This window comes from Heloderma suspectum, chromosome 4, assembly GCF_057233095.1.
Source record: "Heloderma suspectum isolate Gila_16-S chromosome 4, 16-S_ref, whole genome shotgun sequence".
NCBI classification, from domain to species: domain Eukaryota; kingdom Metazoa; phylum Chordata; class Lepidosauria; order Squamata; family Helodermatidae; genus Heloderma; species Heloderma suspectum.
The window spans coordinates 61603287-61618271 of record NC_139461.1 but is presented as its reverse complement, the minus strand read 5'-3'; the positions used below and the strand labels follow the sequence as shown (position 1 = coordinate 61618271).

The window sequence follows — 14985 nt, the reverse complement described above, 5'->3', positions numbered from 1 at the left end:
AATATTACTAATCAAAGTCTCATAATAATGATAGTAATAATAATAATTTAAAAAAGGAAATTAAGAAGGATAAGTAATAATTTTATGCTATCTATATTTTAGATAGTGTCATTTCTAAATCTATATATGAATGTATACATATCTATACACACACAAACAGGAATTTTATTATACAGTATATCATGTCTAATATAAGAAAAAGAGAGAGAGAGAAAACGGGATATATGTAAACAGTCCTCTGGACTGGCGTACTGCCCGGATCTTATAACCCAAATAAATCCAAAGAAGAAGAAGAATTGAAAAGTTCCCAGCTCATGAGGCTGGGGAAGATGTCTCCCATGCCTTACTTTGAATGCCAACTAGCCAAGCCTCCACCATTTCATGATTTAAAAACCTTTTCATCTGGCCTTCAAAAAGAATGCAAAATATAGCAGGATATTTGATATGATATTGCAGATTCATTTGTCTTGCCTGATTTCTCGCCTTGGTAAATTGCCTTCTTTGGTCAGCAATTTCTTTAGTGTAATCTGGAAATAACATAACTTTGTCTCGTGTTGGCCCCCCAAAAAGTTCTTCCACTTCCCTTTGGTGCCATGAACTGGACCTGGAACACGGTATGCATGCTCAATATCAAGTAAATAATCAAATGGCAGAGCAAGTAGCTCATGCAGAAGTTTATCCAAGAATTTAAAGAGACTTATATCAGCAGGCAGATCTTTGATACCAAGGATACGCAGATTCGATCTATGAGTATATGCCTCCAGTAGGGAAATTCTCGCAGACAGGATATTATGGGAGGCATGCATAGCTGTCTCTTGTGCAGACACCTGGTTTTGGAGAGCATTAACCTCCAATTCCATCTTTTGCAAAGAACTATTAATTAAAACCACAGCCTCTTGAAGGTTAATAGAATCTTGGATTGTATCCAGCCTCTTAGGCTGTTCTGCTAATTGAGAAGACAAAGTTTTTATCATAGCCAGCAACTCCTCTACATCTCCGGCATCTCTTTGCCAAGGGAGGGGTTGGGGGAGTTGGCAGTGGTTCCACGGCCTTTTTCCTTCCCCTTGATGCTGCCATCCTCCTCTTCTGTAAAGAAAGCAAGTAAGTATAATTACAAACAAACAGTCACTTCAACAGATTTTGCAGGTCCTCAGGTATTGTTGGTATTTTTAATTCATAAATACTTTTGGAACTTGTCAGCCCTGAAGTCTCCTAATTACATAGAAGTTTCAAAACAGCTTTGAGTAGATGACGCTCTGGAAAACTGACCTTAGAGTCCAGCTTTCTGCTGCTCCGCAAAAGGAGTTGTTCTTCCAAGATCTTATCCAGATGGTACTCTAGCTTCCCTTTTTAATTCCAGGGGAAGATGAAAAGGTTTTTCAACCTTTTAAAAGCTGTTTGAGGCGGCGACCTGCAGAGCCTCCACAGGACGCTTGCCAGGGTGACATGGCTCCTACCGGAAGTTCCACAAAAGCCACGTTTTCAAGAAATATGGAAAACCTTTATTAGGCAACTAGAACAGCAAAAATACTAACTGGACACCATGCCACCTCCAGGTTTTTAAGTGTCCTTGGGCAAAACACTCTCAATGGGCCCCTTCCCTCAGTGAGTCTACCTTCTTTCTGCCATTGTCACCAGATGCTTTTGCGCCTCCTCCTCTTTTTTTGCTACCACTTGCTTACATGGCAGGCAGAGAACAAGTGAGCAAGGAGGCCATGGCATCTACTGCTCCTCCTTCTCACCACCACCGTTGTCTGGGCCAGAGCGAGAGGCAGGTGAACAAACAGCTTGCAGTGGTGAAGAGGTACTCTGGAGGACTCTTGCTAGTGGGCCCCTGCTGGGGCGTGGGTCCTCAGCAGGTGCCCAACCATGTCTATCCTGAATATACAGTTGGCTGTCATGTTGTATATGATTTCTGAATGTGTATATTTTCTTTAACCAGGAGCTATTTTCTTTATACCTATAAAATAAATTCAATCATCAAAAAACCTGCCAGTTTAAAAGAACAGATGATAAGGCTACGTATCTTACATTGGTACAAACTCCACAAAGCCAGGAAATTTGAAGCTCAGGCTGATGACGTACCCCTTGATCAGTCGTGATGTTATGCAGTGTCACAAATTGTGCTTGCTTATAACTTACCTTCCATGTAAGTTATACCCACACTTTTCCTGGGTCTTTCAATCCCAAATCCAGATTGGGAGGATGGAGTGCCTGGGACCAGCAAAGATGCTCCACATTATACTGGTCCTGTATTGCCTTATGAAGCATCTGAGCCTTAAGTATTGCCTTATGAGGCATCCTCCTCCTCCATTTCGTCCTCATAACAACCATGTGAGTTAGGTTAGGCTCAGGGTCAGTGAGTGGCCCAAAGCCACCCAGTGAGCTTCATGGCCGAGTGAGGACTAGAACCCATATCTCCCAGGTTCCAGTCCAACACTCTAACCACTACACCACACAGTCTTTATGAACAAGTTGAAAAGCATTAGTCCCACTACAGATCCCTGCTACCTAAAAGGCTATCTAAAAGTGCAATATGTTTGAAAATATATTTTAAAACTTAAGCAGGAAAACAGTGAATACCCTTTTAAGTTGTTAAACAAATGAAATTATGCCACACGAGAAGTCTTAAGATATGAATAATTTATAAAGAAAATTAAATGCAGAAGAACATCATATACAGAAGTAAAATGTGAAACATGCAATGATTACAAAGAAAATACATGTGTACACTGTGCAAAATACACTACAGTTTAACTCTTGCTAAGGCCTATTGAAAAAAAAAATGTTAGTAGGCCCAATGTTAGTAGGCCCCAAACAATGTTAGTAGGCCCAGCAGCAGCTTCAATTGTACTTAGCTGTAGTTAAACTTCCATTAATCCAAACTAGTTAAATGCAGTGTTTCAAGCTTTCAGCTATATAGCAGCATGGTCCAAACTCTTCGAGAAAAGGAAGAGACTGAGGCATGGGGTGGGGGGTGGGATTAAAAGGAAGGTAAAGCTACCTATCTACAGTTAGGCCAGCATCTCGTCTCGATCATCCCAGAGTGCAGGACGCGGAATAATGGGCTCAGCTAACAGGAAGCCAGATTCCGGCTGAACATCAGGAGAAACTTCCTGACTGTTAGAGCAACAGGACAATGGAACCAATGACCTAGGGAGGTGGTGGGCTCTCCCACACTGGAGGCATTCAAGACGAGGCTGGACAGCCATCTGTCAGGGATGCTCTGACTTGCATTGAGCAGGGGGCTGGACTCGATGGCCTTGTAGGCCCCTTCCAACCCTAGTATTCTATGATCTCAAGCAGAGATCTGAAGACCAGGCTTTCTTGGTCCCAGAAGAAGGTTGAAAGAGACTTCTCCTAGATTCCAGAGTGTAGAAGTCAGCAAAGTCCAGGTAGGGAAAATTAATCCAGGTAGAGATGGAAGACAATATTTTAAACTGAAAAGTGTTGTGAAGCCCATGTTTCACCAGTGAGAAAAATAAAATAGCAGGCAAAAATTACACTGAGCTGCTCAGGCGCCAGGTGCCTGGCTCAGAGAAATGGGCTTGGGGAAAGATAGCCCCAAATAGTCTCAAAACCAGAGTAAACATGTTCGAAAAGAGGACTCTTCTTCTCCCAGAAGGGAGGCAAGAACCAAAAAAGTGCTCAAAACAAATAAAAATCTGCTAATAAAGTTCAGAGTTAAGCAAAAGGTAAAAAGCAAGCAAGCCAGGTTGGAACAAATGTGGTGCTTGTCTTTTTCACAGAGTGCTTTCTTTAAACCCGTGACAGCCCTCATTTTTCTGCTTTTTTATTGGCTCTTTCCTGTAGTTGCAAACTGGAAAATTTGGTTCTGAATTGGTTCTGAATGACATATTGGGGGGGGGGGGACCTACAGGGACAGTTTCTAGTTATTTTAGGCAGCTGATCTTACTCTAGGCCTAATCAGGGTACATGGGAACACTCTGGACTCGTGGAGCTGCTAGTGGCAGGGAGTAACAAATGTAACCTCTTATACTGCTCCATTGTTCCATGGCTTGACCACAGCTCTGTCAGCGCAACTGCCTGCTTCTCAGACTCCAGCAGAAAAACTTTCTGCCCTCAGGTAAAGACAGGCCTGCTTATGGAGCAAGTTTCACCCCAGTTCCATGCCAGAGCTTCCTTCTAAGCCCTCTGTTCCCAGCACTTGAATTCAAAAAGGGAATTTAGGGTGCAATCCTATGCATGTTTAGATAGAGAATGCTGGGAGTTGTAGGCCTTTTCTCTGTCTAAACGTGCATAGGAGTGTGCCCTTAGTAATACAAATGATTAAGGGGACAGGGGGGAGCAGAGGAAGAAGGGGAATGGCTGTGCATGCAGACCAGTAAACAGAAGCAGTGGGTCCAGTCACGCTGAGGGGATTCCTTGTCTGTGGATATGCACGCAGAGGTCCCAGAAACTCAGTTAGCTGCTGCTGCTTTTTCTCCACAGAGCAGTTATTCCCCCCTCCCCTGCACCCTCAACATTCTGAGTGCCGCCTTATGAAATCTCATAGGGATTCATTATACCAATACAAACTATTTAAAAAATAAGTAAATTGAATTTTTTAAAAAGACATTCCATTCCACCAACTACAACAAAAACAGAATAGGAAAACATATATGGTTTTGATATTTGGCCTCCAGGCTTTTGGCAAATGATGGGCAGAAAAAGTCACCAACACACATTTTCAGTGCCAAAACTGCGTGACCAAGTATTTATTTTATTTTTTTCTGTTAACTGTTCTTTCTCCATCAGTCTTTAACCAATCCTCCTGAAATTTTCAGGTTATGTAAAATAGACATTTCTGTCTGGCACATGCAATTTTTAGGAAGATTGGTGAAACCCTTTCGATTTTATTAAGGTTAGAATAACCCACCCCTTGATTTTCATTTTACCTGGCGGAATCCTTTTTTGACTACTGTGCACTACTGTGCCTCCAATAATAAGGAATTACCAGCACAATCCTAGGCTTGTTTACTCAGAAGTAAGACACACTGTGTGTTCAGTGGGGCTTACTCCTGGGTATGTGTGTATAGGAGTGCAGCCTAAGACAACCTTTCCTCTCCACCTCTCTATAATTATTGTACTATATTCCTTCAAATGCATATTTTAGAATCCTGTGTGTATCTAATGGTGTCATTCCACTAGAACAAATGATATTGTGCTAGTGGAAACCAGCTTTTGATCTATGTGCAAGGGGAGACTCCAATGAAAGTTCCACTTGCACAACCAGTTGAACAACTGCTCACATATCTTCGGTTTACAAAGTTGTCTGCTAGCCTGATCAACTACTGCCTGATCAACTGCATGTGCAATGGGGAAAAGCACAGCAATTTCCCACTAATGGTACACTGGATTTAGGATTGCATTCGGAATATAGTTAATAATATACAAGTTATACTCTCTTCTTAAAGAGCAGTAAAATGTATTTAACCCAGAGGCCTTTGAGGACACATTGCTAAATCACCTTTCTCAGAAACAGGTTCTCTCTCGGACATTTTTGTGTGAAGGTGTTCTGTTTTGTTGTTAAATCAGTTTTGGAAAGATCAGATATATGGATCTATTGATGTAATATCATTTGTTTTATACCCTGCTTTCCAAATGGATTCCCAGGACCGCTTACAAAAAATTAAAATTACAGTAAAACAAATGAAAACAAAAACATTTCAGAAAGCACCAGGGAGGACAGAAGGCTAGCCTTCTTGTGATAACTTTCCACTGCACAGTCTGAGAATTCTTCCGTCTTTAGTGTATTTTTTCCACCACAAAGCACATTTCTAGGGCAGTGCACTCTACCAGGTTTTGTTTGCCCAGAGGAACAGCTTCTTATTTGGCTGCTTCCAAGGAAACGTTTTGTCATTGTTGGAAGACAAATGCCTAGATTCCCAAAGCCCTTATCCTTCCTCTCTTGTCACACATATACAGTAAGAGTGGAATTAGGTCAAGGGAGACTTTTAGAGTACCAACTGATTCAAAACACTGTGACCACGTTTCTGATTCATCCTTTATTATTTTATGAGTACTGAATTTAGTTTACAATGTCTGCCTGTCAGATTATCAAGGATTTTCTGAAGTCGATGAATCACAATATTGCCTGTGCAGCTACGTTGAATGCTTGAAACGGTGGATTTTTAAAACCAATGCGATACACAGCATGCTTAGAAACAATGTTAAATATTTAAATAAAGGCTATCCAGCGGAGGTATGTGTTTTCCAAAAAATCTACAATGGCTGCAGATCTTAGATTCCCCACCCACCCGACAGCCATGAGGGTTAGAAATTTTTTAAAAAATCAAGTTCCCAGGAAGCCAAGTTTTGCACTAGATTCCAAATTAAACATCTGTCAAAACTAATGTATGCAAGCTAAAAAAAATTTACTATGCCTGAATCCCACTGAAATAAATGAGGCTTAACCATATATGCCCTTGCATTCTGTTAATTTCAATGAACTTTTTGTACACACAACTTTCTTTGGTTTGCCCCCCAAATCTTTACTTGTTAAAACTGATGTCATTCTTGATAAGTTATCACTCAGATTGCACATTTGAGTTCAGTCTTACACTAGGAAAACATTTTTTAACATGTGGTTATACCTGAAGAAAATGAAAGGGAATGGTTTAGAGCTGCAGCCTTGGCACTTATATTTCTGTATTTACTGTGCATTGTGAATAACAGTTCCCCTCCCCTATTTTTGTTTTTCTACAGTTGATTGGTTTTGTTTACGCCTGTTACGTGATCAGTGTGTTCATGGAGGAAGAGGACAGCTGTAAGTACTGATACACACCTACCCATCTCTGGAGCTACAATCCTGGGGTGAGATTTAGTATTACACTAGTAGCCAACTATATGGAATGGGAGAGGCACATTTGCAAAAGGCACCCTCCCTTTGAACAAAAGCGTTTCTGTTTGAAACCAATCTCTTTTGTGTGAGCAACATGCATAAGCAGGGTCAAGCATCTGCATAGCTTTCATCTGCAACTATTATCTTTACATTATCTTAATGCTGATGTTTTGTGCTATTTTGATAATATATTAGTTGATTAATATATTGATGTATATTAATATATTATAAACTAATATAAATACATTATTAATATATTAATAATCTGCCATATTTTTTGCATTGTTGTATTTTGTTATTGTATACATAAGCCACCTTTCAAGGTATATACCCTTGCAAGGTGGGGTAAAATCATCATCATCATCTACATAATCAACATTTTCCTAAAATATGCCTGTATTTTCATTGACATGCCAGCTTGATTTACAGCAATAAAAAATGATATTGGAACAGCTATATTTTCCAGTGCAGCAGTTGTTAATCGTAGTTAAACTACGATTTAATCCTGACCTGTCATAGCCATCTGCTGACCACCCTCTGTTTCCCTTCCCATTAAGTACTAAGTTAGTACTAAGTTAACATAATATGAAGGAGAGAAAAAAAGAATTCTCATAGCCAATTTCCTCATGATTGGGCCAATTCTTTTTACAGGAATGTTCTGACATCCTTACCATAGATAGCACAGTTCTCCCTATTTTACGGGTCACTCTGATCCTTGGGAAAGGATGATTTGAGCTCTTTGTCCATATTTTTCCTCTAAACTGCATTAATATCTGTAAAAGCAGAATGTTTCTTTAAATGTTAGATATGCACAGCTTCTACTTCGGAAACCATCAAAATTGTATAAGGCTGCTGCTTGATTCAGCATAGACTAAACTGAGAGCCATTGGCCTTTAAGACTCTCCTTAATGAAATATCCCTGCATTATTCACTCACCAAAGTTCTTGGACTGAAACCTGTCAGGAAGGATTAAAAATTAATAACAGCCACTTCTTCCATTGCTATGCAAGGCTTAAATGGATATGGCTGAGGATCAGCCAATGAACACATTTAAAGGGCAATAAGCATATGAAGGAATATTCCTTAAAGCTATTGCTTTTTCTGGCTTTCACGTCACATTGTTATTTACACTGGGCACATACTTTGTTATTCATTTTAAAGACTTGTGTGTATACCCATGGATCAGTGCCTTATGAGAAGGCCATGCTTCAGTGGTCACAACCTATGTATGAGGTCCCAACTTCATGTACCCATCATTTCCCATTAACCAATCCTAAGTGGCAAAATATTCAGGAAGATCTGAAATCCTGGGTGCATCTCAGTTTTCCCCAGTGGGCAGAAATAGGCTCAGTAGGATCATTTCCACTGGGAAAACAAGCACTGGGCAAAATGATTAACCTTCAACCACCCTCAGGGCAAGGTTGAAGGGTTGGGTAGTTTGGGGACATGTCAAGAACCGCAGGGGCCCACTAACAAGATCCCCCTGGAATTGCGCCTTCTCTTCATCATTGCAACCTGCTTCTTAATCTGACTTTCGCTTTGTCTCAGACAACAGTGGTGGTGAGAAGGAGGAGCAGTAGATGCCACTACCTACTCGCTCACTGACTCTCTGCCTGTCAAGCAAGCAAGTGATAGCACTGGTGAGGATAAGGAGCAGTAGTTGCTGGTGCTGATGACAGTGAGCAGGCAGACTCACTGGAGGAGGGGGCCCATTGAGGGTATCTTGTTCAAAGGCCCTGAAAAACCTGGAGCCGCCCCTGCCCACCCTCTCCCAGCCCTATATCCTTGACCAGAATTGGTGTTGTCCCACAGCTGGTATTTGCTAAAATTTGAGATCTGATTGGATCGCCAGTGTGTCAGCACGTTTGTTTCCATACCCCTTTTAAATAGCAGCCATAATACGCGGGTTGATTCAGATCAGGAAATGGCCTTGGGGGGGGGCAAGGCAGGGGGCAAGGCAATCCTTTGCCCACAGTGTTTTCCCTGCTGAAAATGTATGCTGCTGCCCACAGTTTGTTTTCTCCCAAGAGTGCTATTGCATCAGGTGCTACTGCATCAAATGTTGGTGACTGCAGCACCAACAATCTCTGTGGAATCACTTTACAGAAGAACTTATCGCGGAAGCATGTGCAGAGAGAGAAAGAGAAAATGCATTCAAATCATTAGAAAGGACATATAGGGTTGGATCCAGATTTAGGCACATGCTGGCAGAAGCAGATGTCTCCACCTGCTCCAACCCACAGCAGTCCCTCCAACCCCCTGAAAATGCTACATAGAGGGTTGTGGGCTCTTGCTTTATGGGATAAGCGGGGTGGGGGAGCACCCATGAAAATTCTTCAGAGGCATCTTTTGTCAATGGAAGTTAGATCCTTGATCCAACCCAGAAACAACAGAGCTGGTTCTAGATTCCTGACTTTGCTAACAAATCTTCTCACAGCCCCACTTCTATGAATTTCCCTTCTTTCATTACCTTTGCACATATTTTTAGCTATGGAAGAATGTGCTAGTTCGGTATAAAATTATTGTAGCTTAAAAGGAGTATGATGAAAGGCACATTAAAGAGGTATTTCAGGAACAGGCTAATACTTTTCATCTCTCACTCTAATGAGAAAAGTCTATTCATATTAATTATTTCCTTTCATTTGTCATTCCAACATTTGTAGCTGTATTAGTCATACTCAGTGCTATAGAAAGTGTGAAATCTGCATTCAGAAAGATGAAAAGCAAACTCAGAAGATTGTTATATTACCAGAGTCACAGCCTGCAAGCAAATAGGAATCCAGAGCCATGGTACAGTTGCAATATAAAGATATGATTAGCCTTTATGTACACACATGAAAAAAAAGTTTGCATAGTCCTTAGTTGGGGCCACTGATAACTGTTGAAACAACAGGATGTCTAAAAAGTAGCTGTGTTCTATATTTGCTCATCTTGAGGTACATTTTTGAGTTAGAAGGCACAGGCAAAAAGAATCATAGAGAAAATAAATTTGTTTTACAGCATAATCTACAAGTACAATATAGGCACTGAAAATAAAGATAATTTTTAAACCCTAAAATAGTAAAAAAAATTAAAATATGTTCTAATGTCTAGAAAGTGAAGTCATAGTTCCTAAATTCATAACACATTAAGACTTTTATACTCCTAATCCACATCAAGCTATTATTCAAACTTAATATATATTATTATATTCTAAGAGCTCCCTTAATAGTCTTTGCTGATTCTTGAAGGGGAATCTTGCATAATAGAGGAATATCCTGATACCCACACAGAAATAGCCAATGGGCATTGCTAGAAATAGTATTAACATGGAAGAAATTACCGCCCTTCCTCTAAAACTGTAACATTCAGCAACATTAAAGCTGTAATCCTATACACACATACCTGGGAGAAAGTGCCACTGAACTCCATGAGACTTACCTCCCTGCAAATGAAATATAATAGAGAATTTACACATCCATGCATACCATCTGTTGTTAACATCCTAAATAAAGCAATATTTTTAGATGTAGTATTCAATATTATACTGCTAGGCATTATGCAAACTCCCTTCAGATATCTTAAATTAATAAAGCTAGTTTCATGAATTTGTTGTTGTTGTTGTTGTTGTTGTTCAGTCGTGTCCGACTCTTCGTGACCCCATGGACCATAGCACGCCAGGCCTTCCTGTCCTGCGCTCTCTCCCGGAGCGTGCTCAAGTTCATATTCATTGCATCCGTGATGCTATCTAGCCATCTCATCCTCTGCCGTCCCCTTCTCCTTTTGCCTTCAGTCTTTCCCAGCATCAGGATCTTTTCCAGGGAGTTTTCTCTTCGCATTAGGTGGCCAAAATATTGGAGCTTCAGCTTCATTATCTGTCCTTCCAATGAGCAGTCAGGGTTGATTTCCTTTAGGATGGACTGATTTGACCTTCTTGCAGTCCAGGGGACTCGTAAGAGTCTTCTCCAGCACCACAGTTCGAAAGCATCAATTCTTCGGCGCTCAGCCTTCCTTATAGTCCAGCTCTCACAGCCATACATTACTACTGGGAAAACCATAGCTTTGATTAGACGGACCTTTGTTGGCAAGGTGATGTCTCTGCTTCTTACTATGCTGTCTAGGTTGGCCATAGCTTTCCTCCCAAGGAGCAAGCGTCTTTTAATTTCATGGCTACAGTCACCGTCTGCGGTGATCTTGGAGCCCAAGAAAGTAAAATCTGTCACTGCTTCCATTTCTTCCCCTTCTATATGCCAGGAAGTGATAGGGCCAGATGCCATGATCTTCGTTTTTTTAATGTTGAGTTTCAAACCAGCTTTTGCACTCTCCTCTTTCACCCTCAACAAGAGGCTCTTGAGATCCTCTTCGCTTTCTGCCATTAGGGTGGTATCGTCTGCATATCGGAGGTTGTTGATAATTCTCCCGGCAATCTTAATTCCGACCTCTGATTCATCCAACCCGGCATTTCTCATGATGTACTCTGCATATAACTTAAATAAGCAGGGTGACAATATGCAGCCTTGTCGTACTCCTTTCCCAATTTTGAACCAATCGGTTGTTCCATGTCTGGTTCTTACTGTTGCTTCTTGACCCTCGTACAGGTTTCTCAGGAGACAGGTAAGGTGGTCTGGTACTCCCATCACTTTAAGAATTTGCCACAGTTTGTTGTGATCCACACAATCAAAGGCTTTAGCGTAGTCAATGAAGCAGAAATAGACGTTTTTCTGGAATTCTCTTGCTTTCTCCATGATGCAGCGAATGTTGGCGATTTGATCTCTAGTTCCTCTGCCTCTTCTAAACCCAGCTTGTACTTCCGGTAGTTCTCGGTTCGCATACTGCTGAAGCCTAGCTTGTAGGATTTTGAGCATCACCTTGCTGGCATGTGAAATGAGCGCAATTGTGCGGTAGTTTGAACACTCTTTGGCGTTGCCCTTCTTTGGAATTGGAATGTAAACTGACCTTTTCCAGTCTTGTGGCCACTGTTGAGTGTTCCAGATTTGTTGGCATATTGAATGCAGCACTTTAACAGCATCATCTTTTCTTATTAATACTGTTCTTGTTAACAGCGCTGCACTAGATTCCACTCTAATTTCTTTTGGCTGAATGCTTTGAAGTACAGCTCCACAGACCTATTAGAAAGGAGTTTCCACAACAAAAAGCACTGAACAGGTTCAGATGACATGGCAAGCCATAGCGCCCATGGACACCAGATTCTATATGCAACCTCCACTCGGGGGCTGTTGTGTCATGCGAACCCAGCAAGCATGGATTATGGGAGAGTTAAACAAAAAACAGACCATGGGTTAACCTTGCATAACCCACACTTACTGGGTTCGCACAATACGATAGCTCCCAAGTGGGGGTTGCATATTCAGAATGGTGCCCCCACACACCTTGCACGCACCACAGCCTCACCATGGGTTACATAACTCACAGTGGGTTGTCGTGTCATGCGAACAGCCCTGCAGTGATTTACAGTTCAGTTTAATAGGCTAGCTAAAAGTATGTCCACTTGATTGGTTGGGGAGTGTTTCTGGGGGTGCAAAAAGAGGCAGGGAACCTATGGCCTTCCAACTACAACTCACATCATCCCTGACCATTGGCCAGGCTGGCTGGAGCTGATGGAGACCCCAAAACCAAAAGAGAGTATGTTCTTAAGTGTCAGAAAAAGCTTTAATGAGCCCAACACATTTCGGAAACAGGTTTGCTTCATCAGGGCTTGCAAATAAAATTTTGTTGTAAAACGTTACAAACATTTTAAAACCATGCTAAAAACTGTAATATATGTACACAAAATTAGAACAACACATTTTAACAACTGCATCCAAAGTTCCTATTGATGATAAAGCATAACCATTAAAAGTTATGTTAGATACATGTTCTTGTTTGTGCATCCACCTGCTAGTGTAGAAAAAGCACTGACACAAATGTTAATGCAAAGCCCTTCCCATTCATAAAACTGCTTACTAACATATCAGGGTAAAATGAAATGCAGTTGCCTCCCTTGGCTATTAAAACAACCCATTCCATTAACACAAAACCTTTGTAGCCTTACTGTCACATTCCTCTGCAAAGATATTTTCACCAGTTGTTTATATCCCTTTACTCACCCACTAGTATATCTCAAGAAAGCTTGCTGATGCTTCCTCTGTTTTGAATGGCTCAAGAGTCAGGGAAGACTCACCCTGGTCTGATAATCGCAAGGTGGCTGCAGCTGAATGGGGGCAATACCATTTCATTGCAGAGGAGATTTTGTTCTTTTTGCCTCTTCTGATGAAGGAGTCCAACAACATCTGGAGGTCCACAGTTTCTCCAGCCCTGTTCTACTTCCTTCTACTTCCATTTTTTGTGCTCAGGCCATTTCCCCTCTCAACCAGATGGTCCAGGTCAGTGGAGGCTGGTGGCTCCAATGTCAGTGGGTGCTGAATCCACTCCGGACTCTCAGTCAGAACCAGTAAGAACTCCAAAGGAGCTATACACCTTGGACAACTCCTTTAGAGTTCTGGCTGAAACTTGGAGCAGATTCAGGAAACCTGAAACCTGGAGCACATTCACTGCCCCACTGACGTTGGAGCCACCAGCCTCTACTGGTCCAGGCCCCATTCATCTCCCACTCCCAATCATGTTTCCATCTCATTTCTGCTTCCCCAGAGACAGGCTGCTTTTGTGATCAATATCCCTCTCAGCCTTGCTACCACCACCACATGTTGCCAAACATATTACCTGTCTAGATCAGTATCTGCCTGAGGAAATCACCTCATCCCAAAATGGTCTCTTTTCCTGGATCTTAGTTTGCCCCAAAATAGAGGAATATAACCCTTGAGCCAAAGGAAAACTGTACTTGGTATGTAGTTTCAAAGCATTATTCACACACACACACACACACACACACTGATGCATAGAATACCTAAGTAAGCGTTTTGCTTTCCTATCTAACTTTTCTTACTGTATCTAGCACCAGACAGATTTACTCTACTTATCTCACCAGTGCTTCAGTCCTGTCTGAGAGGGTGATCAAGACTCTCTAGTAGGTGGGTCAATGGTGGTCAAAAACAGAAACAGAGAGATGGGGTTTGGCAGCCCTCTGCATCATGGCTTTTCTTCTCTCACTGGCCAGAGATGAGATGGAATTTATACTCTCAGTCTGTTGGATGGCCACAGAGTCCCTCGCCTGACTACCTTTGATCTTCCATATGATGCATGTTCTGAAGAGATAATGCTGCAGGTGCAAGATAGAGGATGCTGGAGGACCTCCACCCATATCAGAAGGAGAAAACATTGGATCCATTCCAAGCTGTATTGGATGTATGTCAAGCTGCCTTATGTAACTAAAAACCTCATTTAATCTCTAGAAGTCCTCTACTACATTCAAGTTTTCCCAAGTTCCTAATACTACTTAACAAGCTTTCCAAGAAAAGTCTCGTAAAATATTCACTTAAAGTCTCCTAAAACATTTGCTTAAAATGTCCCCTGCTCTCTGAAGATCAGTTAGGCACAAGACCACAACCTATCAAGTGAGCATGTCATACACAGCAAAAAAAGAAAAGAAAAAGCCTTGAAGTTTTCCATCTTTCAAGGACTTTCCTGAACACCACAGATTGTGAAGTCTCCCATAGTTAAAGGATATCTCCAAATGCTATAAGGTTGTTGTGGGCAAAACTCCTCCCCCTCTTCCTTGGACCACATGGCGGCAGCAGAAGTGGCAGAGACACTCCAGGTGTGCATCACTGATGCCACATGGGGAGGTCGATTGCCAGTAAGGCTCATCGCCCTATTGGAAAGGCTAGGTCAAAGAGATGTGTCTTAACATATTTTCTAAAAATGAAGAGAGTGGGAGCCAATTGTGGTTCTTGGGGGAGTGCATTTCATAGCTTGGGAATGACACAGGAGAAAACCTGACAAACAGGCCTCTGAGGGCAGCAGCGTCCCCTGGAGAGCCTCTCCTGTAGATCTTAATGAACAGACAGACTCATAAAAAGACAGGTGGGCTCTGAGCCATGGCAATGCTTTCAGGGCTTTAAAGGTTAAATCCAGCACCTTGAATTGAGCCTGAAAAACTATGGCAACCAGTCCAGTAGGGTTGGATGTCTACTGTAATGTATTGCATTGTAGTCTACTGTATGTCTAGGGTTGGGTGTCTATTTAAATGAAAGTAATTATTTCTA

The 14985-nt window shown here is 41.6% G+C and overlaps 1 protein-coding gene across 4 annotated transcripts in view; it reads left to right on the top strand.

Annotated features, from left to right (window-relative positions):
* NKAIN3 (sodium/potassium transporting ATPase interacting 3) overlaps positions 1 to 14985 on the top strand; it is a 434650-nt gene that overhangs the window by 401634 nt on the left and 18031 nt on the right. For 2 of the 4 annotated variants that reach the window (XR_014789838.1, XM_084848053.1), the window contains exon 5: positions 6709 to 6816. Coding sequence is in view for 2 of the 4 variants with exons in the window: in XM_084848053.1 (XP_084704179.1) it covers positions 6709 to 6780 (72 nt within the window). In the remaining 2 variants the exon portion in view is untranslated. The remainder of the gene's footprint in view (positions 1 to 6708; positions 6817 to 14985) is intronic. The other 2 variants (XR_014789837.1, XM_084848052.1) reach the window with 1 other exon arrangement.